General features: G+C 43.3%; 2 protein-coding genes across 2 annotated transcripts; both read right to left on the bottom strand.

The window, feature by feature from the left end:
* Positions 1–781: 781 nt before the first annotated feature.
* LOC131101704 (retinitis pigmentosa 9 protein homolog) lies at positions 782–7,516 on the bottom strand. The gene is made up of 6 exons (XM_058047045.1): positions 7,219–7,516; positions 7,092–7,122; positions 6,828–6,957; positions 3,901–3,992; positions 3,547–3,608; positions 782–1,613 (listed from the first exon to the last, which is right to left on the bottom strand). Exons 1-6 carry the CDS (start codon positions 7,371–7,373, stop codon positions 1,412–1,414), a joined length of 672 nt encoding a protein of 223 aa, XP_057903028.1. The 5' UTR covers positions 7,374–7,516; the 3' UTR covers positions 782–1,411.
* Positions 7,517–8,136: 620 nt separating this feature from the next.
* LOC131102206 (UPF0711 protein C18orf21 homolog) lies at positions 8,137–24,343 on the bottom strand. Its single transcript, XM_058047713.1, has 5 exons — positions 24,113–24,343; positions 19,969–19,991; positions 19,578–19,789; positions 9,129–9,331; positions 8,137–9,048 (listed from the first exon to the last, which is right to left on the bottom strand). The coding sequence occupies exons 1-5, from the start codon at positions 24,184–24,186 to the stop codon at positions 8,883–8,885; spliced, it is 678 nt and encodes a 225-aa protein (XP_057903696.1). The 5' UTR covers positions 24,187–24,343; the 3' UTR covers positions 8,137–8,882.
* Positions 24,344–24,487: the final 144 nt, after the last annotated feature.

Genomic DNA, 24,487 nt, shown 5'->3' with positions numbered 1-24,487 from the left:
CTCACATAAGGATTGTGGATGATTGGCAAACCCCCCCCCCAAAAAAGTGTATTTTCCTTTCACACTCTTTTCATTATTCCTTGATTTCTTCTGTCTTTACCAGGATGAAATTTGGATGAAGATACCAGGATGAAGATGGCCAGGCATACCCATCGTTACGAGAGTTTCTCACCCGTATTCGTTCAGCGCACTTGCAAATGTCTTTGGATTATTTATCACACGTACTCAATTACAAATTACACAGCAACGCGCAGGATACTTTACTAGGTCGTTCGATTCCGTGAGGCTAGTTCAGGGGTGGGCAAACTTTTTGACGGGGGGGGGGGCAGACTATATATTTTACACATAACAGTCCACATGGTATTATTGTATCTGTAAAATTGTCATGCAATCTGCTATTATTATTTATTATTTTATATTTATATTTAAATATTTAAAAAATAATTAAATATTATAATAATTAAAATAAAATTAAAATAATAATTATTATATTATTATGTAAAATATGCAAATATAACAATATTATTATATATAATTAATATAATAATTAGCATTAATATAATAAATATAATAATCATAATAGTTATAATAATAATATAATAATTATATTTTAATTTTTATTATTATTATGTGCTTGTGTCCCTTTTTCAGGAGCACTTTGTAAACAACAGACCATGTCAAACAACGAAATTGATAAAACCATCAAAAGGTTTGCTCAGGCCATGATGCCAGGTTGTATGTTGAGTTTAAATTAACTCGGGCCGTATTCAAACACTTGGCGGGCCGGATGTGGCCCCCGGGCCGTAGTTTGCCCACCCCTGGGCTAGTTTGTTAATCGCAATGTTTAGCGGTGTACGCAAACTGGGAAGCAGAGAAAGAAATGTTACCGGTTCCCTCCTGACCAAACGGAGCTAACCGGGACTAGCGATTGGCAACGGATGGATAATCCAGAAAATTGCATCATTCCAAAGAGTCGCTTGCCGCTCTAATGAGAAACATATTTATCGTTGGTAAACATGTTGGGGGGGGAAGAAAAAGTTGTCTTTATTCTCAGAACACGAGAAACATCCACGTACATTCCTCACTGGCCGAGCCGCCTTTTCCACAGCAAATAACCCCGACCTCAAAGCATCCCAAGTATGCTGCGAAGTCGCGAGGGTTTACTCTGGTGCGGAATCCACGGCGAGCGCTGCGGCGGCGGTTTTCCTTCCACGGCTTTACAGTCGTGAGTGTTTTCACAGGAATCAAAGATGGCCGCGGAGACCAAAATAGTGTGAATGACACGTTCTATTTGCTGACATGCGATGGTGTGAAACATCGGAGTTTCTTTCTCTGTGGAGCGGAATCATCAAACCTGCGTGAGGCGGCGCCAGAGCGCCTCCGTCAGGTCGTGTGTGACGAGCGGGTGCGGTCAGTCGGAGTCGGAGGAGTCGCCGCCATGTTTGCCGGACTTGTGCTTGTGCTTCTTCTTCTTTTTACTTTTCTTCTTGTCCTTTTTCTTCTTGTCCTTCTTCTTCCTCTTCTTGCCGCGGCGCTCAGAGGATGAGGAGCTGTCGGAGTCAGATGATGATGAGGAGGTGGGGTCCTGAAGAAGTTGCTGCAGCTGCTGGATCCTTAGGGTGGGGGGGTGAAAGGGGGCAGAGTTAGAGGTTGCGATGAGGCCTAATAGCGACACATCCTTCCTTTGTCCTAGCTGCTACTTGTGACCGCGAGGCGCTGCAGCCGGCCGTGCACGAACGCAGCTTCAGCCTAACGTTCTTTTGGTATCATCAAAGCTGCAGCGTGCTGATTTACGAGGGTTTCTAACCGCTAAGTGGAAGACGAAATACATAGCGAGGCTTGGAATGTGTTTTATTGGCTGCGATCTCGCACACGCATCGTGTTTTTTGGCCCATTGGGGGGAAATAAAATGTGGTTAGAAAGCAGGAGTCAACACAAGCCAACGGCGGCTGAACTTGCACATCAAGTGGACGTCGCTTTCTCACAAGCAAAGCTTCCAAAAAGTCATAATATGACTAAAAGAACATCTAACAATGCAAGTTAGCAAGTTGAAAAAATGAAAAAAAAAAAAAAAACCGACATACTAACCCCTTACGTTTTTTGTCAAAAATCAACGCCGTCAAACTCTGGCGTTTTACGCCATTTTTGGGTGCTTCTGGGTCCCCTGTTGAGCGTGTGTGAGGTTTCCACTTTTATTTTTGACAGAAAAGTGCTTTAAAAACAAGTTGAAAAAAATGAAAAAAACGACATACTAACCCCTCACGTTTTTTGTCAAAAATCACCAAATTGAAAATCTGGCATTTTATGCCATTTTTGGATGCTTCTGGGCCCCCTGTTGAGCGTGTGTGAGGTTTCCACTTTTATTTTTGACAGAAAAGTGCTTTAAAAGCAAGTTGAAAAAAATGAAAAAAAACGACATACGTTTTTTTCCAAAAATCACCAAATTGAAAATCTGGCATTTTATGCCATTTTTGAAGTTCATTCATTTTCTACCGCTTATCCTCACCAGGGTCGTGGGGGGTGCTGGAGCCTATCCCAGCTGTCTTCGGGCGAGAGGTGGTGGCCAGCCAATCCCAGGGCACATATAGACAAACAACCATTCACACTCACATTCATACCTATGGACAATTTGGAGTGGCTAATTAACCTAGCATGTTTTTGGAAACCCGGAGAAAACCCACACATGCACGGGGAGAACATGCAAACTCCACACAGAGATACCCGAGGGTGGAATTGAACTCGGGTCCCCTAGCTGTGAGGCTTTTTTTGTTTTTTTTAGCATAAGGCCTCTATGTATCCGTATCCTTTCACTTGTGACGATGTGGCCCTCACTGGGAAGGTTCCCTCAACTGGAAAAGGTTTGGCCAACCCTGATCTTAAGGTTCCAGCATTGCCTTTGGATTACACGGTGTGGCACATAGCACATCCCTTTTCCTGAAGCACATTGCTTTATGAATTAAATATTATGTTAATTACCACTTCAAAAGGAGACGGAACGGACTCTCTTTCTGCTCCTTTTCAGAGAAAACGTCGCATTGAACAAACAAAAGGCTTCAAAACCACGACTGGCCTTTCCATGACCTTCTCGTAACGTACGATGAATCCACCTCAAGTGCAACCACACATGCATTTCATAATCGGAGTGATACTATTCATTCATTCATTTTCTACCGCTTTTCCTCACGAGGGTCGCGGGGGGTGCTGGAGCCTATCCCAGTTGTCTTGGGGCGAGAGGCGGGGTACACCCTGGACTGGTCGCCAGCCAATCACAGGGCACATATAGACAAACAACCATTCACACTCACATTCATACCTATGGACAATTTGGAGTGGCTAATTAACCTAGCATGTTTTTGGAATGGGGGAGGAAACCGGAGTACCCGGAGAAAACCCACGCATGCACGGGGAGAACATCTCCACACAGAGATGCCCGAGGGTGGGATTGAACCCTGGTCTCCTAGCTGTGAGGTCTGTGCGCTAACCCCTAGACCACCGTGCCGCCGGAGTGATACTAATATAATGATAATAATAATAAGTCATATTTACCTGCTCTCTTTTTCGTTCCTTTCGTTTTCACGAATGAGGTCATACATGGGGTCTTCGTGAGCCTAGGAGGAGGCAGACAGGTCAGGAGAGGACAGGAGAGGACAGGAGAGGACGTCCATAAGGATGAGGAATAAAAAGAGCAAAGAAATCCATGAAGAGAGAAAGCTGCCTGGAACACAACACTTTTTTTTTGTCATCTCGTCAGCATGTTTCCGGGCAGGAAAAAAAAAAAGATAGAGTTGCTTTTATGGTAATCAGAGAGCTGAGTACTCCTGCAGATCTCCATTCTTCCGTTTGATGGAAAATGTCCTCTAAGGACCTCCATCCATCCATCCGTCCTCCTGCTTTACTCACCACACGGAACTGCTCCAGCTTCTGGTTGCCTTTGATGAAAAAGGGACACTCTCGGTCTCCTGTGCGATGCCCGTAACGCTTGCACCTCCAGCCTGCATAAAAGGGAGCGACCGTGGATCAATCAGTCCTTTATTGATTGGTGCAATTAATTGATTGGTGCCCAAACCTTTTCACATCACTGTATGTTACAATAATACAAATATTATGGGAGTAAAGTCATCCTTATGCTAACATTTACAAGAATCTGACATAATTATAAAGAATAAAATTGTATTGTATTGAAGGGGAAAAAAGTCACGATTATATGAGAATAAATTTGTAATATTGTGAAGACAAATAATGCAATTTTTGTAGCACAGAGTTGAAATGTTAAATATTTTTTAAAAGTCATAACATTATGAGTAACAAACTGAACAAAACAGGTTGGGAAAAAGTATAAATATTATAGGAATAGACTCAATATTACTAAAAAAATTACATTAATTCAGAAGAAGGTTGAACACTTATAGGAAAAATGTGGAAAACAAATGATATGCTTCTTCACAAACATGACAGATGCAGTTTTTTCTTGAAATATACAGTAAACCTCGGATATATCGGATTCAATTGTTCCCACTGGTTTTGTCCGATATAAGCGAAATCCGTTATATGCGTATACCGGAAAATGTCCGTTTTACGCATATATCTGATTTATATCCGGTATATGCGTACATCGGATTTTATCCGTTATAAAAAGGCACTTCCTTGACTATGTTTCCAATGTACCTGGACGCGCAGGCAAAGCTGCAAATGACGTCGTATAGCGGCCTGTCACCATTCGGCCAATCGGAGCGCCACGATGCGGCCATCCGATATATGCGAGGGAAATTTCATGGAAATGCATTGGAACGGGACTGGAGATTTTGTCCGAAATAGGCGAAATCCGTTATAAAAAATCCGATATATGCAATGAATTTTTATTGGAAATGCATTACAGAAAAATTGGTTCTTTTTTATCTGTCCGTTGTGAGCCAATTTCCGATATATCCGAGTCCGATATATGCGAGGTTTACTGTATATAACTTCTTAGCATATATTCTAAAATATCATACTCCCCCGGTGCCATGAATAGATTACAGGCCCATGAGCAACACTAAGGGAAGTTTTGGATATTCACCCCCATCCCTTTAAAACTATAAGAAAAATAAGAATGAATGGATGGAGGATACAAATGAACTTCTAGAGCATTTGACGACAAGGAGACGTGGCTTCTTGGCTCCATGTTCCCCAAAAAGCTTCCCCCTCCTTACAAATGGCCTCCAATATAAGGCCCTTTTGCTTTGACACAACAAAAGTGCTAAAAGTTTGAAGCTCTGCGCAGAGGAGGAGAATATTATGAGTCATCGCCAACATTTGTTGCGCTTTGACAACAGTTTGCAGAACAATGAGACGCCAGCTGTACGTTTGTTTTCCCGGACAGTCTGAGACGCTACCACTTCTCGGCAGTCTGTTATCTCCTGACTTTAAAAAAAAAAACGCTACACATCTAAAGAAATGTCATTCTACGCCATTTACTGACAAAAAACCCACCACATACAGTATTAGGAATGGAGGTGCCATTGTCTAAGTGACGCATAGTAAAGAACGTCCATTGAGTTCAAGTGAGGAGGCTTTTGCATGCAAACAAACAAACAAACATGGTCTCGGGGGAGGAAGCAGATGGAGTCATACTCGCATTCAACACAATAAATGCCAATTTATGGGCAGCCACAACGCCCCCCACCCCCCACCCCCGCGGTTTGCGTGTATGCGGCATGAAAATGAATGAAGACTGAATAGAACGCCTTCATTGACACACGTTATTAGTCATCACGGTGAACGTCAACTTCTCTACACGAGTCGGCGAAGGCCAAATACTATGGACTTGGGAATTTATGTGGATTCATTTATTCCGTACTTAATATATTATACATTTATTTTTTAAGTACGGTAAAAAAAGTAAAAAAAAAAAAAAAAAAATTAAAATAGAATAACATTTAAAAAAATAAATGTAGTAACAGCAAAATTCAACAGCTATAAAAAAATAAAAATAAAATAGTAAAATTAATTAATAAAAAAGTAATTATCACATAAATGGTCGGCCGTATCTCAATAATAAATTCAAAATATATATTCAAATAATAAAATAAAACAATAAATGTTTTCTGGTGTGCATTAATTCCAGGCTTTTGCTGGCCACATAAAACAATATCACGGGTGAATGTGGACACTAGCCATCGAGCTTGACACCTGTGGTTAGCGCTTTCCTTTGACGTGCTCTGCTTTGAGGCTGATAAGGACTAAATAAAATCATTAAAAAATAAAATATTACAATACAATACAATTCAAAAATACAATTTAACTCTATTTAACCCCCCCCAAAAAATTAATAAATGTAAAAAATATATTAAAATAATAATATACAGTGGTATTTTGGTTAACATCCGCCCTGGTTAAGGGATAAGTGTAAATTTCTTTGAAAATGTTCAAAATATCAAAACATCCTGTTTATGTTTATGCCGCCATACTAGATCACACGCACAAGATAAACTCTTGCGATACTGGCATGTGATTGTAGGCCGCAGATGCCAACACAAAATACATGGACCACAGTACTGTCTTTACTGTACTATACTGTACTATACTACAAACTTCTTTGGAATACAACATTCGAACTGCATTTATAGGTCAGAAAAGTGGAAAAAGCATAATAGGTCCCTTTAACATTTTTGGGTGTCTGTAATGGATTAATTTGATTTATATTATTTTCTTGCTTTGGTTTAGATACGTTTTGGTTTAAGTTGGACCTTCGGCAACATGTGAATGATAACCAAGGCACCGCTGTAGCAAAACGACCTCCAGTGATTGCTATGGTGTCATGTGATGTGAGGATGTGCCACCAGCCTTACATTGCATCACCTTCACTTCCTTCCCCAGAGGCATCCACAGGCCCCGAGTTGGCGCGTTGGCCAGGAAGCTGCGGGCCTCTTCATTTCCGGGTTCGGCGGGTATGCAGTCCTCTGGCTTCTCCTCGTGCTCCTGCAACGGCACATGTAGCTGTCAATCACACATCCTAGGGGCGGGTCGGTGAAAGCAGCTTCGTTTATTTAATTTAAATTTTTTTTTTAAATTTTGCCATGAAAATGTGGTAAAGTAAAAGAAAGGGGCTTTACCTTAATGTATCCTGGTGGAGGTTTTTCATAGCTAAATAAAGAGGACGTGTGTGTTATATATTATATTTATACTGCTCCAACGTTAGGTTATTTACATATTACTCTTGCTATTGAAACAAACACTTACAATGTCTCGACATGTTTGAGATTTTGCACTTGTTGGTTGAGTTTCTTCATCTGGCTCCTGATCTTTTCGTCATCTTCTTTGCTCGATTTGCTTCTTTTGTGCTCCCGCTTGCTGTCATTTCTGTCGCTCGTCCGCTCTCTCTTCCTTCCCGACATGTTGTCAAAGACTAAACGATGACAATATAAACTCGATAGACGCTAATTCGGTGTCACATTGAGGCGAGTATCGACTGTGGCTAATGTGATGCTAACTAGCAAACATTGCGTTGGTGTTGATACACTCGACTTCCGGCGAGGATCTGCTGTTTGGTGGGAGCCTAGCGCCCCCTGCAGGATTGGGGCGGAAACGAAACAACGATCGCCACTGCCATGCCGCTAACCCATTTCAAAGAGCATACTTTTTCTCAATGATGTCAACACAAAAGACGTCCACAATAAACTTTGTAAACAACACAACATCTACATATAACAGTTTTAAACTATAACTAAATAAATGAGCTATGAATATTACAATTGTTTAATATATCTGGTTTAGCATCAGGGTAAACATGAGACCACGTGACACAACCAGGAAGTGTTGAGGAAGGTCTAGTCTGGTTTCACCCACAGAACTACATTACGTAGAAAACTCACGAGCCGTACGTTTTTGTCGCTGCGAGTCCGCCATCTTGTGTAGCACTACCTTGTTCGTTTGCGACTTTCCACGTTTTTACTTATGGTTTCTGACACTCTGGACGCGACAAGGCTCTAATGTGCGGCTGTAAACTACCTATATATGCCTATACACTGCGCACGCTGAGCTGCCAAGTTGTGCTACACAAGATGGCGGCGTGTGCACTGAATCACTGCGTGGCGGCGACACGTATACTTATGAATTCATTTTAAGACAGTGAGTGACAGCAACCGACAGTTTCACTATCACAAGAGGTTTTATTTCAGAGTCATAAAGTAGAAATCTGAGGTATTGATACATCACTGTGCAATCAAGGAAGAAAAGACAGTAGAAAAAGCAGCACATATATTTGGATCGTTTACCAAAAATACATTTTTAAAAGAAAGGTAGACAAATGACAAACATCTCCATTGGACATCATTGACATGTTCATGCAATAATACTGGCAAAACCCACAAAAAGAAGCTAACTTTAAGGACAAAATGCTTGTTATAACAAGGAATGCCCTTAGCATTCCATTACTTTTCATATACATTATATCTTTCAATAACATAGTCATTTGGGAAATGTGTATCATTTACAATGACAATACAAAAAAGTGACACTTATTTCCACATTGTATGTCAAATATATCAAAATATACACAACACAATTATATGTTATGTCTTCACAAACATAAGTAGATAGTACCTGCATGATGAAACAAAAATATCAAGCAATGCTAACTTTAAAAAAAAAGTCAAGAAAGAAATAAAAATGTTCTATTTACATAATTAGCATGTTGGGATAAATCCTCAACAATTCCTCCACTATTCCACATGCACATTCCCTGTAAGGGCGTACAAGCTGAGTGGGAGAGGAGGCCGCCAGAAGACAAACCTGAGGTTGCTGTGTTGATGGTGGGCACAATGAAGCCCGTCCGGCGCTGGCTCAACAACCCAAAAGTAGGTTCCCGCGTGTAAACTCTTACTAGCGTATGCAAAGGATGCGACTCAAAGCGAGGAGAGAAAATCCTTCAAACTCCCCTTCTTGCCGCTGGGCTTGTCCTCCCGCATGAGGATCTTACCGAGACGCTGGACCACCCAGTTCTTGGCTTTGGAAGGGGTCTTGGAGGAGGAGGAGGAGGCTGATCCAGGCGTGCTGGAGGACATGGACGACCTAGCCGAAAGAAAGAAGAGGTCAGAGAAGAAGAGGACCTCGTCTGCTTGGGTGTGTGTGAAGGATGGAATTTAACTGACCTGGGCGTGCGGCTGGGGGTCTTGTCTTTGCTAGGGGTCTTGGGCGTGGTGGCGGCGGTGGCGGCCGCTCTGTTGGCCGACTGGGGGGTCTTGTGTTTGCCGGCGCTCCCCGGCGTGCCGTGGGTCTTGGCCCAAGTGGACAAGAACTCTCGGTTCATTCCTCTGTGTATGGACGTCTTATTGCAAGCGTGGCAGGTGGCCATCTAGATAGAAGTAGACCACAGATTGGGGACACGTTGTCATGTTTACCAACCATTTGTTTTGCTTTTCTTTTTTTACTGAAGCACCCCCCTTCTCCCTTTAATTGCCATTGTTCAATCGCGATGAAGGAAGCTAGCGGCTAAATACAAAGAAGCACAATCCAGGTTTAAAGCCTAAATATACGGTAATCAAACACTTCCAGATGATTCATAATACATTTCTACTTTGTTGTGATATTTACAAGAGACCCAAAAATGGGTGGGGGGGGGGGGGGTCTTCTACTGAGGTTCCTGTGATGCAGAACCACAAATATCTGAAACATCTGAGCCGCCATGTGGCAGCTGAGGAATGCTGCACAAAGTCATTTTTTAACAGCTGAGCAACTGTTTCTTCAAAACATTAAAAAATCCCCCCCACCCCACCACCCTCCCACCCCCGCCCGCCCGCTCCCCGTCTCTCATGGCTTGTTTGAGTTGATAAAGTTTTCACAGACAGGAAGCTAGCTTGACGGGGGATACATTTCAATTCAGCTTTGTTGCCGGGCAGTGACACCTATTCATGGTATGGATGCTGTAATGTAAGGGGGCTGGAAAGGGGGGTGTATGTGGGGGGTGGGGGGGGGGGGTGTCTGCCAGCTTTTCCGGGTGAACCCTATGAACCTCAACTGCAATGCTATTCCATAAAAGTGCTCAGAATTCAACCGTAAACCGGTTCAAAGTGTCCTCCTATAACATCAGATGACCCCCCAGCAAATAAAAGCTTCGCCGAGCAAAAAAAAAAAAAAACTGCAGTGAGTAGAAAGAAAAGTTGTCGCATGCCCCCCCCCAAAAAAAAGGGATTACAAGCTAATTTGCAGCATTTGGCAAATGCTGCTATTTAATTAACTCCCATCGGCACATAAAGCAGAGATCATTTGGAGGCAATCTCATAATCTCAGTAACGAGCTGACTGACCCCCGGGGAGCAGGATGAGCCGCAGCACGTCTTTCCGTCTGCTCGCTCAGCTAACAAGTTGCCTTTTATTCTCGGGAAGCACAGAAACAAAAACGGCAAACTTTAAATCCACACGCTCAAGAGCCAAATGGGGTCAGAGCGGACCACCCCGGCGGAGGTCAGCAAACACGACATCCACAGAGACGACGAGGTGGAACGAAACCAAAACAACTCACCGACACGAAAGTAGCCATTTCAAGGGTGGTGACAGGTGCGCGTCTGCGGCGTTTGGGTTTCTCCTACCGTGACAAGTGTTTACGACATCGCACGACGCGGCCCACTTTATAACGACCCGGCCGCCGGCCCACTCTTGTGCACGAGGGAGTGGTGGGGGTGTGGCCTGGAGGATAAACCGACCAGGGCGCTGTCACAGGGGTCGATTTATTAGCGACATTCCCGGCACTGACGGGGGGGAACGCTGCTACAGTGTGGTTGCTGTCAGCCCAAACCGGAATCATCTAGAACCTACTCCCGACTTCCTGACTGGAAAACCACATGGATCAATAAAAAACAGCTTGCACTTGTTGGTGAGCACAACTGACGTCTGCAACGAGTGACTTTTTAATGATGATGTCACATCATGAAAATATATCATCTCCATCACATGCCTGCTCCATTTTACATAGAAAGCTCATTTTTAACGTTTTTTTTAATATGCCGACATGAAACTCACGGGCAAACTCAATTCCCTTGACCGACTCCAGTTCTTATGAGTCACTGCCCGAATTGAATCGGGTACTCAAAGGTAAACAAAATGCATGCACAACACTCGCACGTGTGCTATAAGTTGCACCGGTGAGTGAAACTTGAGTCTTTGTCAACCCGAGTCAGTAAATGCCCGGGAGTCGTAGTCCGGCATCAAGTAACCGTCAGTCAGTGAAACTCAAATCTTTGTCAAACTGTGAGTCGGTAAAACGGGGACTTCGGTATCCACGAATGGTACTGGTAGGACTTAGTAGAGGACCTGCGAGCCTGTGAAACTCAAGTCTTTGTTGAGTACTGTTGAGAATCGATTACGTCTTCAACGAGTACACATGAGTTAGTGAAACCTGAGTCTTTTGTCAACCCGTGAGTCAATAAAACTTCCATCTTGGTTGAGTAACCACATGTCAGTGAGTCTTTGTCAACCCGTGAGTCAATGAAACTTCCATCTTGGTTGAGTAACCACATGTCAGTGAGTCTTTGTCAACCCGTGAGTCAGTGAAGCTTGAGTCTTTGTCAACCCGTGAGTCAGTGAAAGTCAAATCTTGGTTGAGTACTAGTGAGTCATAGCGGAGCACCGGCAAGTGAGTGAAACTCAAGTCTTCGAGTACCCATGAGTCGGTGAAACTTGAGTCTTCGTCAAGAACCAGGGAGTCAGTGATACTCAAATCTTGGTGAGTAATCAATCTGTGGGGAAGTGAAACTTGAGTCTTTGTCAACCCGTGAGTGAGTTAAACTCAAATCTGGGTTGACTGAGTCATAGCGGAGCACCCGCGATTGAGTGAAACTCCATTCTTCATCGAGTACCCATGAGTCGGTGAAACTTGAGTCTTCGTCAAGCATCAGGGAGTCAGTGACTCAAATCTACGTTGCGTACCTGTGAGTCAGTGAGGATTGAATTTTTGTCAACCCGTGTCACCCATGACTGAGTGAAATTGGAGTCTTCGTTCAGTGAAACTCGAGTCCTCATCAATCTGTGAGTAAGTGAAGCTTGAGTCTTTGTCAACCTGTGAGTTAAACTCAAATCTGGGTTGACTGAGTCATAGCGGAGCACCCGTGAGTGAGTGAAACTCAATTCTTCATCAAGTAACCATGAGTCGGTGAAACTTGAGTCTTCGTCAAGCATCAGGGAGTCAGTGATACTCAAATCTTGGTGAGTAATCAATCTGTGGGGAAGTGAATTTTGAGTCTTTGTCAACCCGCGAGTGAGTAAAACTCAATTCTTCATCGAGTACCCATGAGTCGGTGAAACTTGAGTCTTCGTCAAGCAGCAGGGAGTCAGTGACTCAAATCTACGTTGCGTACCTGTGAGTCAGTGAAACTTGAATTTTTGTCAACCTGTGTCACCCAGGACTGAGCGAAATTTGAGTCTTCGTTAAGAACTGGGTGCGTCCGTGAAACTCGAGTCTTCATCAATCTGTGGGGAAGTGAAACGCGAGTCTTTGTCAACCCGTGAGCGAGTTAACCTCAAATCTTTTGACGATGCGAGTCACAGCGGGCAACTCGCAAGTGAGTGAAACTCAATTCTTCATCGAGTACCCATGAGTCGGTGAAACTTGAGTCTTCGTCAAGAACCAGGGAGTCAGTGATACTCAAATCTTGGTGAGTAATCAATCTGTGGGGAAGTGAAACTCGAGTCTTTGTCAACCCGTGAGCGAGTTAAACTCAAATCTTGGTTGAGTACTAGTGAGTTATAGCGGAGCACCGGCAAGTGGGTGAAACTCAAGTCTTCGAGTACCCATGAGTCGGTGAAACTTGAGTCTTTGTCAAGCATCGGGGAATTAGTGATACTCAAATCTTGGGGAAGTGAAACTAGAGTCTTTGTCAACCCGTGAGTGAGTTAAACTCAAATCTGGGTTGACTGAGTCATAGCGGAGCACCCGCGATTGAGTGAAACTCAATTCTTCATCGGGTACCCATGAGTCGGTGAAACTTGAGTCTTTGTCAAGCACCAGTGAGTCAGTGATACTGGAATCTACGTTGCGTACCTGTGAGTCAGTGAATCTTGAATTTTTGTCAACCCGTGAGAGAGTGAGTGAACCTTGCTCTAAAACTATTTTTTCGTTTTAGAGCAACATAAAAAAATGATCACGGTACAGTACAAAGAGGAAGTAAGCTTGTTATTTTTCAAACACTTCCTGCCACCGTGTCACATGCCTGCCTCGAGGTCACACACGCGCCAACGCTGGTTCCGACAATTGTCAAGAATCTGCAAAGGGCCAAGATTGACACACGTACAAAAACAGGCATCAATTGGTGCGCCTATTTATAGCATCCGCTCCCGTCCTGTCCTTCAACCTTCAAAACAGCAGGACGTCAGCGGCCGGGTTGGTTCGCCGACCTTGGCAGCACGATACCACCCATGAGGGGACGGTGGTGGTTGGGGGCAACACGAGTAGCGTGGCTGACAGAATTAGGCGCATGTCAGAGCCGTTTCTTCTCGGTGTCGTTTTCAAAAGTGTGGCGGGAGTTTTTCTAGAGCCAACATCGATACGAGCCTATGAAGAGTCGGCTCGGATCGATACGCGTCTGACCAAAATGTGGTCCTGCACCGCCAGCCAGGTGGTGTCCAAACTTGAATCCACCAAGGTCGTTTTGTTGTATTATTACATATTTATATATTTTTATCAAAGAGATAAAAAAATATTTGGACAAAAATCTGCAAATCGTAAATATGCAAGTCAAGGGTGTCCGAAGTGCGCAGAACATTGTAGAAATAAAATTCCACCAAAAAAACTGCACGTATGCATTTTAAGGGGCAAAAGTCCTCCCAGATGATGCTATCCCAGGGGTGGGCAAACTTTTTGACACGCGGGCCGCATTGATATAACAAAATTTATTAATATTTTACACGTAACAGTCCACCTGGTATTATTGTATCTGTAAAATTGTCATGCAATATGCTATTATTATTTATTATTTTATATTTATATTTAAATATTTTAAAAATAATAAAATATTATAATAATTAAATTATTTATTATAATTTTTAAATTAAAAAAATATATAATTTATTATTAAATTTTTTAAATTAATTTAATAATAAAATTATTTATTTATTTTAATTATAATAATTAAAATAAAATTAAATAATAATTAATAATTATTATATTATTATTACATAAAATATGCAAATATAACAATATTATTATATATAATTAATATAATACTTAGCATTAATATAATAAATATAATAATCATAATAGTTATAATAATAATATAATAATTATTATTTTAATTTTTATTATTATTATGTGCTTGTGTCCCTTTTTTCAGGAGCACTTTGTAAACAACAGACCATGTCAAACAACGAAATTGATACAACCATCAAAAGGTTGGCTCAGGCCATGATGCCAGGTTGTATGTTGAGTTTAAATGAAATACTTTGGAAAGATTGGGCGGGCCGTATTCAAACACTTGGCGGGCCGGATGTGGCCCCCGGGCCATAGTTTGCCCACCCCTGTGCTATCCTAACAGTTGTCTCAAGGACAGTTTACAATTGAACGGAAACAGGAGTAGATAACATTTAGCGATGTCCAATCCATGTCTGAAGAGATCCAGATTCTTTTATGCTAACAGCCGTGAAATGAGTCAAGGAGTCTCGAGGACAGTTTACAATGGAATTCAAACAAGAGTTGACTCAAGCGATTGCAATGCCAGCGCTGGAGAGACGGATTAGCGATTAGCCAATGAGGGTTTAGCAAAGTCTGAGGCTGAGTATGCCATTTTGGAGTATGCGAAAAGCATACTGCCTTCGCCATAAATGTTGAGTATGTATCGTCAGTTTACTACTCATACCCAAATTACCCAGGATGCAACGCGACGTGACGTCACCGGGACGATATCAGTCCAAACGGCGGTGTCAAGCAGGATATAGTACAAGTTGGTTGGCTTCTTGTTTTCAAAGTAAAAGCAGTGATTTATTACTATGTTTTTTTTTTGTATGAGAAAAGTAAGGGGGTGTTTTATTTTGTGAAAATAACCAGAAGTGTGTTGCTTAATTCGGCTAGCTTCAAATTAGCAGAATTGGTCGGAACGAAATTGTAAACGGTTGGTATTTGGACAAATAAATGGCACACTCGGGATCTGAACGGCCATTTCTTGCCTGATTTAAAAAAATCTCAATAAAGTGATGTATTTAAAGAGTTTAGAGCTAAAGTGAAATCAGCTTCAGACTGTCGATTTCGGCTCGGGTAGGAGCGCAATGCATTGTGGGTCATCATGTACAGTAAACCTCGGATATATCGGACTCGGATATATCGGAAATTCGCTCACAACGGACAGATAAAAAAGAACCGATTTTTCTGTAATGCATTTCCAATAAAAATTCATTGCATATATCGGATTTTTTATAACGGATTTCGCCTATTTCAGACAAAATCTCCAGTCCCGTTCCAATTTCCCTCGCATATATCGGATGGCCGCATCGTGGCCTTTGATCCATCTTTGATCCATGTTCACAGCCAAAGATGAATATTATAACATCTTTGTATGATTTACAGACATGTACATGAGCATGTACAACGAAAAAAAAAAAATTCTCAAAATTGAAATGTATGGGAACTTGCCGACTTGTCAATAGCCTGTGACGTCATTATCATTTGCGTTTACGTTTATCGTTTGGTTTCTAAACCTCCCTAATAGCACCAAGAAGGCATTTCTACAGATTTGAGAATTTTTTATTTTATTTCGTTGTACATGCTCATGTACATGTCTGTAATTCATACAAAGATGTTATAATCTTCAGCTTTGGCTGTGAACATGGATCAAAGAAAGTTCCCCCATGGCATTGCGCGTCCGTGTAATGAATGTGGCGGACATTTTCCGGTATACGCATATAACTGATTTCGCTTATATCGGACAAAACCAGTGGGAACAATTGAATCCGATATATCCCAGGTTTACTGTAGTACGCTTTGCATACTGTCTGATGGATTGGGTACACAATATGGAGTGTGGATAGTATGGGCGCGGAAGTATGTAGTAGTTAGTATGCGGTTTCGAACACAGCGTGTGTCACGGTGTGAGCCTGTACCGTATGATAAACCTCGGGCAAAAATATCAGACAGTTTTATAATAACCGTTCTAAAATGTGTTATTTTTGAAATACAGTAAACCTCGGATATATCGGATTCAATTGTTCCCACTGGTTTTGTCCGATATAAGCGAAATCCGTTATATGTGTATACCGGAAAATGTCCGTTTTACGCATATATGGGATTTATATCCGGTATATGCGTAAATGGGATTTTATCCGTTATAAAAAGGCACTTCCTTGACTATGTTTCCAATGTACCTGGACGCGCAGGCAACGCTGCAAACGCTGCAAATGACGTCGTATAGCGGCCTGTCACCATTCGGCCAATCGGAGCGCCACGATGCGGCCATCCGATATATGCCAGGGAAATTTAATGGGAATGCATTGGAACGGGACTGGAGATTTTGTCGGAAATAGGCGAAATCCGTTATAAAAAATCCGATATATGCAATGAATTTTTATTGGAAATGCATTACAGAAAAATCGCTTCTTTTTTATCTGTCCGTTGTGAGCCAATTTCCGATATATCCGAGTCCGATATATCCGAGGTTTACTGTAGCTTGATTGTAAAAAGACCAAAAAGTCAGGTCCATTTTGAAACCAAATATTTTGACACCATGAAGGTCATGTACGGTACCCAGCTCCACATTTGATGACCATTCATCTAAGTAATATGGTCATAGATGTATAGCAAAACAGCACACGGCGTATGGTTTCTATGGTAACGATGGTTCCGCCTTGTCCCAATCAGCATCCTCCTCACTAATAAACAAAAACTGCAGAGGTCCTATTAAAGGAAACGCTGACGAGCGGATACAATTAAGATCCGGATGGGTGCTCCCGTGCGGTCCTGCCGTCTCATGGCATAATTCCACGACTGTGCCTCGTATTGACAGGTTCAGTTACAGCGTGGGGACGCGCTGTAAATGGGCTTGCCCACCCGGTTAATCTTAATCTCCGGCCAAACGCCGCAGGGCCAAGCGACTTTTATTAGCAGGGTTGCTGAGGCGTAGCGGCACGTTCTGCGGCTTCGAGCGAATCCCTGAGGGGATCTGGGACTGACCCAGCTGGCACCAACTTGTGGCAGCGATAACATGCCGGGAATAGCTGGCACGCGAGTGCCGGCGCTTATTCTTTATCTAAAAACACACACGCAGGCAGGCAGGAGGCCACCGCTGCTGTTCCCCAACTCGTTCCCCCAACTCGTCTTCCTGTCGCCACCGCCGAGGTGCCGAAATCCTTGGCTGCTGCTTTTCTTGTTCCCGCGTGGCCGAGATCAAGCATCAGAGTTCACATCCCCCGGCATCGTAAAGATGAATTCAACGGTGAGCTGCGGTGAAGTGTTACGGAATGAGATGGCGAGGGAGGGGGGTGGAAAATGAGTAAATGGCGGGGCGGGGCGGGGCGGTGGCGAGTGAGGTCGAGAAGAAGCAGTGGCATAAATTGACCTCACGTCGCTTAAAAGGAAAGAAATGGCTCGTGCGGGAAAACGATCATTTTTCATTATTCCGCTTGGCTTTGAGCCTGTGCGGCGCACCACGTCCGTGCGCCTCCTTCGATAAACATCCATTTGCATGACAACACGCAAGAGTAGTCTCTCCTGTGACAAACAACTCTGCTGGGAAGAATAAATTCAGCTCTCAAGGACGGCGGCGAGGAGGAGGAGGCGGCGGCGACGGCGGCGGCTTCCATTTACGGTTTCCGACTCCGGCTAACGAGCACAGCCATTACAGGATCATCTCACCCGCAACCGTCGCAGAGACAAGATAAATGACATCAAAATGGGGGGAGTCATGCATGGTCTGAACGTTCTGAACTCCTATTTCGAAGCGGGAGGAGTTGCGCTATAGCGCGGAGCTAGCTTCTTACAACAGCACACCAGTTTTGAGTGAATCAGTAGCGCCTCTGCTGGCCAAGTAGTGCACTACACTCCTGTTTTTTGCTTTTATTTACGTGAATATAAAAGAGTATAAAAAAGGGGGCGCACGTCACCCCAATTCCGGCCTCCCTGCATTGGTGGCCTGTTCGCTTTAGGATTGATTTTAAGATTTTATTGTTTGTTTTTAAGGCGTTGAATGGGCGGGCCCCCCCTAAAAACATCCAAATTTACTCTCCAGCACGGTCACTGAGGTCCGAGGGCCAGCTCCAACTTGTGGTGCCCAAGACGAGACTTAAGACCAGGGGAGACCTAGCCTTTTTTGTGGTTGGCCCCCCAAGCTATGGAACTCGCTCCCCTACCAAGTAAAAAAGGCCCCCCAACATCGAAAACTTTAAGTCTCAACTTAAAAGCCAATTTTATTCTCTGGATTTTAACTCGGGAGTGAGTCGTATGGTCCTGTGTCTTTTAGTTTTTCTTTTTATTGGTTTTATTTTTTTATACTTTTATTGCTTTGCTTCTTGTTTTTAATATTTTAATATCTTTTTACTATTTTTATTTCTTAAATGATCTTTTAGTTTTGGATTATTATTATCTGTGCAGCACTTTGGAAACGGTGTTTATAAAATGTGCTACAGTAAACCTCGGATATATCGGACTCGGATATATCGGAAATTCGCTCACAACGGACAGATAAAAAAGAACCAATTTTTCTGTAATGCATTTCCAATAAAAATTCATTGCATATATCGGATTTTTTATAACGGATTTCGCCTATTTCGGACAAAATCTCCAGTCCCGTTCCAATGCATTTCCATGAAATTTCCCTGGCATATATCGGATGGCCGCATCGTGGCGCTCCGATTGGCCGAATGGTGACAGGCCGCTATACGACGTCATTTGCAGCGTTTGCAGCGTTGCCTGCGCGTCCAGGTACATTGGAAACATAGTCAAGGAAGTGCCTTTTTATAACGGATAAAATCCCATTTACGCATATACCGGATATAAATCCCATATATGCGTAAAACGGACATTTTCCGGTATACGCATATAACGGATTTCGCTTATATCGGACAAAACCAGTGGGAACAATTGAATCCGATATATCCCAGGTTTACTGTATACTGTAATTGAGAAACGCCATCAGGTTGTGATTCTGATTTGCGTTATGACGTCAAGCGCTGCCACGAGTGCCAGGTGATGAGCAGGACGGCGTCTACGATGTAACTGTTGCGAGGTCTGAAGCGCCGCCAGCAGCGGATTCCGTCGTCGAGCCGTTTAAGAGCCCCCGCATCTCGTCGTTTAAGAGGAGACGAGAGCCCTGTTGTGTTAGCATAGTCTTTGGCGTGGAAGACAAGCAGCAGTCCGGCACAGGTGGACGGGGTGTCGCTGGCTCGTTGGCCCCCCAAACATGCTGTGGCGGGCGGGCGGTCTGCCAAAGAGGCTAAAAATACCCGACGAGGAGGTGACTGGGAGCGTATCGGCTTACGAGGAAGTCACGTGACAAAAACACTCAGAGTTGTGTTGACAAACAAGCGACGGGAGAAATGTCGGACTGTCCAGAGTGTGGAAGAGACACCAGGAGACAGGCCCGAGTCTGGTAGGATTCCGTTAGCAACAGCGGAATGACTTCAACTTACCAGGACCGAGGTGGACTTCTGGAAGCGGTTGAGCAGATGTCTTTGGGCCAGGCTGAGCGTTTTCCCCCTGGCTCTCCTGCGTAGGACCCTCTGCACCCTCAAAGATGGCCGCCTCTTGGGGCGCAGCCTCACCCGGTGGTTGTCGGGCCGCCGCCACTGGTAGCAGTGATCGCACACGGCGGTTTTGTCCAACGCGGCGTCCTTTTCTGGCGCTGAGGAGACAGGAAATGTGACGCAACGACGTAGCTTTTCCCGTGCAACAACTGACAGCATTCCAAGATGGCTGACATCGCCAAGCTAAAACAGTAACAACATGGCACCCTTTCAGGCAACACTCATGATATCAACACTGGCTTTCTCTTCGAGCAGGATTCAAACATGTTTGGCTTACCCAAGCGTGTGAAATACTGCTGGCTGCGGAGAAAAGGACAAGAAAGAAAAAGATTAGAATCACAAACATTCAACTTTTTATGGAGCAGATGCTTGTCATGTAGAGAATCTTTGACTAGGATTTATGCAGTGGGTCCTTAAAAACAGCACAGCCCTCCTGTCGTTTAGAGGATCTTGGACTAGCCGTAGATCCTCAGATATCAGATAGACAATCTTTGACGAGCAGCAAGTCCTTAAAAACAGCACGATTGCTCTTGTCAGATTAGGACTTCGTCTCGTCCCGAATAACAGTAAATCCTCAAAAACAGCAGAGCACTCCTGTCGTTTAGAGGATCTTGGACTAGCCGTAGATCCTCAGATATCAGATAGACAATCTTTGACGAGCAGCAAGTCCTTAAAAACAGCACGATTGCTCTTGTCAGATTAGGACTTTGTCTCGTCCCGAATAACAGTAAATCCTCAAAAACAGCAGAGCACTCCTGTCATTTAGAAGATCTCTGACTGGCAATAGAACAGCAAAGCACTGCTGTCGAATAGAAGATCTTTGACTAGTGGTATGGCATCTTAAAAACAGCACAACCCTCCTGTCAGGTGGATATGAATATTTGACTAGTATTTTTGCTGTGCTCCTGTCAGAGAAAGGATCTTTGACTAACACTACTTAATTAAAAATAAAAACAACAAAAGGCAGACAACTTTAAAAACAGCAAAATGTTCTTGTAAGGTAGAAGATCTTGTACTAGCGGTAAATCCTTAAAAACAGCACAGCACTCCCGTCGTTTAGAGGATCTTGGACTGGCCGTAGATCCTCAAAAACTGCGCTCATATCAGATAGACAATCTTTGACGAGCAGCAAGTCCTTAAAAACAGCATGATTGCTCTTGTCAGATTAGGACTTTGTCTCGTCCTGAATAACAGTAAATCCTCAAAAACAGCAGAGCACTCCTGTCATTTAGAGGATCTTGGACTAGCCGTAGATCCTCAAAAACTGCGCTCATATCAGATAGACAATCTTTGACGAGCAGCAAGTCCTTAAAAACAGCACGATTGCTCTTGTGAGATTAGGACTTTGTCTCGTCCTGAATAACAGTAAATCCTCAAAAACAGCAGAGCACTCCTGTCATTTAAAGGATCTTGGACTAGCCGTAGATCCTCAAAAACTGCGCTCATATCAGATAGACAATCTTTGACGAGCAGCAAGTCCTTAAAAACAGCACGATTGCTCTTGTCAGATTAGGACTGAATAACAGTAAATCCTCAAAAACAGCACAGCACTCCTGTCGTTTAGAAGATCTCCGACAAGCAATAGATCCTTAAGAAAAGCAAAGCACTGCTGTCGAATAGAAGATCTTTGACTAGTGGTATAGCATCTTAAAAACAGCACAACCCTCCTGTCAGATGAAGAATATTTGACTAGCATTTTTTTCTGTCGGTCTTTAAAAACAGTAAAGTGCTCCTGTCAGAGAGAGGATCTTTGACTAACACTACTTAATTAAAAATAAAAACAACAAAAGGCAGACAACTTTAAAAACAGCAAAATGTTCTTGTAAGGTAGAAGATCTTGTACCAGCGGTAAATCCTTAAAAACAGCAGAGCGCTCCCGTCAGATAGGGCATATTTGCATGATTAAAAAGAGTAAACAGCAAAACACTCTTGTTATCTAAAATATCTTTGACTAGCAGTAGCTCCCTAAAAACAGCAGAGCACTCCTGTCGCATAGAGAATCTTTGACTGGCAGCAGATCCTCAAAAACAGCACAGCCCACCTGTCATGTGGAGAATCCTGAAGTAGCATTTTTGCTGTAGGTGCTTAAAAACAGCAAAGTGCTCCTGTCAGATAGAGGATCTTTGGCTAACGCTACTTAATTAAAAACAACAAAAGCTTCTTGTCATATAGAAGATCTTTGACGAGAGCAGCTCATACGGAGGATTTGTGACTCGCGGTAGCGCCTTCAAAAACGTCAGTGCACTCTTGCATTATAGATGATCTTTGCAAAAGATTCTTGTAACGTAGAAGAGCGCTCCTGCCGTAAAGGATCTTTGACTAACAGTGGCTTCTTGAAAGCAGCAGAGCAGTCTTGCCACGTAAATGATCTTTGACAAGTGTTGATGTTGCAGGTCCTTAAAAACAGCAGAGCGCTCCTGTCACATAGAGAATCTTTGTTTATCTTTTTTTTTTTTTTTTTTTTTCAGTAGGCTCTTAAGAAGAGTCGAGTGAATGGTTTGGTGGAAGTGCAGTCAGCCATGTTGTTAATAAGAACGACAAAGCCGACTAGAAATCAAAGCCGTGTGTCCAGGATGACAAAGATCCCGGATACAAGCGTCTGAAATAAAAAAAAGAACGTGAGCCAAACGAGTCCCTGCCAAACAATACGTGGCAATTCCCCAAAAATATCTCAACTGTCTTTGTGACAGCGAGAGCGCCTCCTGCTTACCGAGCGCCAGCATTGACATATTGTGCTCTCATTGATCTAAGCCCCCACTAAGTCCCGCTAAAATTAGCTGCGGCCTTGAATCAACGCGGAGCTTTTTTTTAAACCGCACGTGCAGCCAGGCCTGGATGTTGTTTGGAGGTCGGAGTTAATCTGGCGATGACCCGCCGGCGGCCCGCCGCTGCTAGCTAGCTTTGTGTTGATGCTCGGCAGCCACGAAGGTGAGAAGACACACGACGGACGACACTCGATCGGGATGGAGGAAGATTCGTGACAAGTTTTTCCACGAATCTGACCCACTCACGCTTTGATCCCTGTCAATTTAATCATCGGTGGCGGGATTAACGGGGTCGTTCACCACAGTTTGACCGGGAAAAACACTTTTCTAGATGCGGCCCTGTGGGACACTTCCACATTGTGTGTGTTTGTCGGTAAATAAAATAGTCAAATAACAACCTTGGTGGAGGTAACGAGGCACCTATGAAATCAACTGAGGCCACAATCTGTGGGAATTCTGTTTTCCTTGGCGACCCCCCCACATCCGCTGCTTATTAACATACTTGTCATGCATGTCCTTTTAAGTGCACGTTTAGCAGTCACTGATGGGCACAGATGATACGCATGCGGGCCGAGTGCGGGTGATGCTATCAGCACAGTACTGGAAGACCACGCCGTCATGTGGCGGGCTTATCCGACGATGAGTCTAATGACTTTCCTGCTATGTGCAGCATAGTGAACATTCTACTGCTATTACGAACGCAATGCAATGTAAACAAGCAGGCATGGAAACACTGACATGGTGGTTTTGGCAAAAAGCGTGTTCCGGGCCTTGAAAGGGAAAACTTATTTTGAAAGTGAAAGCTTATTAACACATAATTTAGGTCAAAACCTCAGATTTCATTATGTTCCATAAGACGTCTGAAGGACATTCCCCCCCACTAACATTTCATACAAATCCTGGAAACAAGGCACAAAAACAGGACAACATACAATATGTTAGAATGCTAATAAAAGTAGTAAAAATGTTGTATTCCGGTGTTAAACCATGCCAAAGTTTCACATAATGAAGTGTGCGTATTTGGAAGTTAGCCATGAAAAAAGTTTGTGATGGCTCTGAATGTTCGGTTTCAGAGGGTGTGGTATAACTGCCCCTTTGTGATGTCACACAGAGATGCTACTTCCTTATATGGATGTGGCTGTAAGCCATATAAGCTCTCTGCCCTCTTTGCTAGCAATGGTAGAGTTGCTAACAGAGGGTTGCTAAACACGAGGGTCGCGGGGTATGCTGGAGCCTATCCCAGCTGTGTACACCCTGGACTGGTCGCCAGCCAATCACAGGGTAGATAGAGACAAACAACCATTCACACAACACTCAAATAATAATTATCATAATATTATCACAGCACCCTATTCTCCACATAAAAAAATAACAACAAATTATTATTCTTATTATTGTCGTAACAGGTTGAATTTTAAGATTATAAGCTGTTTAATGGCTCTTTTGATACTAAACGTTGCAGACCCCCTGATCCATGGCAACAAGACTAAGGCTGCAATACAAGAAATGACCACCCGGGAGCGCCATAAACACGCATAGTTGATGCAGTGCCTTTATATGTAAAAGTAAAATCAATTTATTGCTACACACAATGCTAGTCGACAACGGTTAAATGTGATGATGTAGATACAGATAGGAAGATTAAGAGTTTCTTACAGGAAAAATCGTGACGCCTCTGGGCAGCTTTCTTCAAACATCAGCGACGCGTTGAGCCGAAACTTATCCGACATTTCTTTGTTGGATAAGTCGGTTTTCCCTCTCCACGCAGACTAGTCTTTCCGTGTTGTGTCTTCTTTTTAGGTAACCAAGCACTATATGCGACGTATTGACCCAAACACACGACTTTAGGCGCTTGTTAATGGCGAAACAAGCTCAACCTATGAAGTGACGCACATGCGCGGTCGCGAGCTGATGACGTCATGAGAGTGCAGTGCGTTATGGGAATCGGAGTCCGGAGTGCTTTGAAGCGTTATCGTACATAATACACGGTCAGAGTTGTTTTCATTACTTTAAATAATTAAAATATATAAC

This window comes from Doryrhamphus excisus, chromosome 14 (genome assembly GCF_030265055.1).
Source record: "Doryrhamphus excisus isolate RoL2022-K1 chromosome 14, RoL_Dexc_1.0, whole genome shotgun sequence".
NCBI classification, from domain to species: Eukaryota; Metazoa; Chordata; class Actinopteri; order Syngnathiformes; family Syngnathidae; genus Doryrhamphus; species Doryrhamphus excisus.
The sequence above is the reverse complement of the archived record's forward strand: the minus strand, read 5'-3'. Positions and strand labels throughout refer to the sequence as shown.

What these genes read in the sequence shown, in the direction of transcription:
- LOC131101704 (XM_058047045.1), bottom strand. Translation starts at nt 7,373, where the DNA reads ATGTCGGGAAGGAAGAGAGAGCGGACGAGCGACAGAAATGACAGCAAG. An exon ending in GGAAGTGAAGGTGATGCAAT is followed by an intron (nt 3,993 to 6,827) that starts GTAAGGCTGGTG and finishes CCTTTTATGCAG; the next exon opens with GCTGGAGGTGCAAGCGTTAC. An exon ending in AGCTGGAGCAGTTCCGTGTG is followed by an intron (nt 3,609 to 3,900) that starts GTGAGTAAAGCA and finishes GCCTCCTCCTAG; the next exon opens with GCTCACGAAGACCCCATGTA.
- LOC131102206 (XM_058047713.1), bottom strand. Translation starts at nt 24,186, where the DNA reads ATGTCGGATAAGTTTCGGCTCAACGCGTCGCTGATGTTTGAAGAAAGC. An exon ending in GAGGCGTCACGATTTTTCCT is followed by an intron (nt 19,992 to 24,112) that starts GTAAGAAACTCT and finishes TTTTCTCCGCAG; the next exon opens with CCAGCAGTATTTCACACGCT. An exon ending in GCAGTATTTCACACGCTTGG is followed by an intron (nt 19,790 to 19,968) that starts GTAAGCCAAACA and finishes CTGTCTCCTCAG; the next exon opens with CGCCAGAAAAGGACGCCGCG.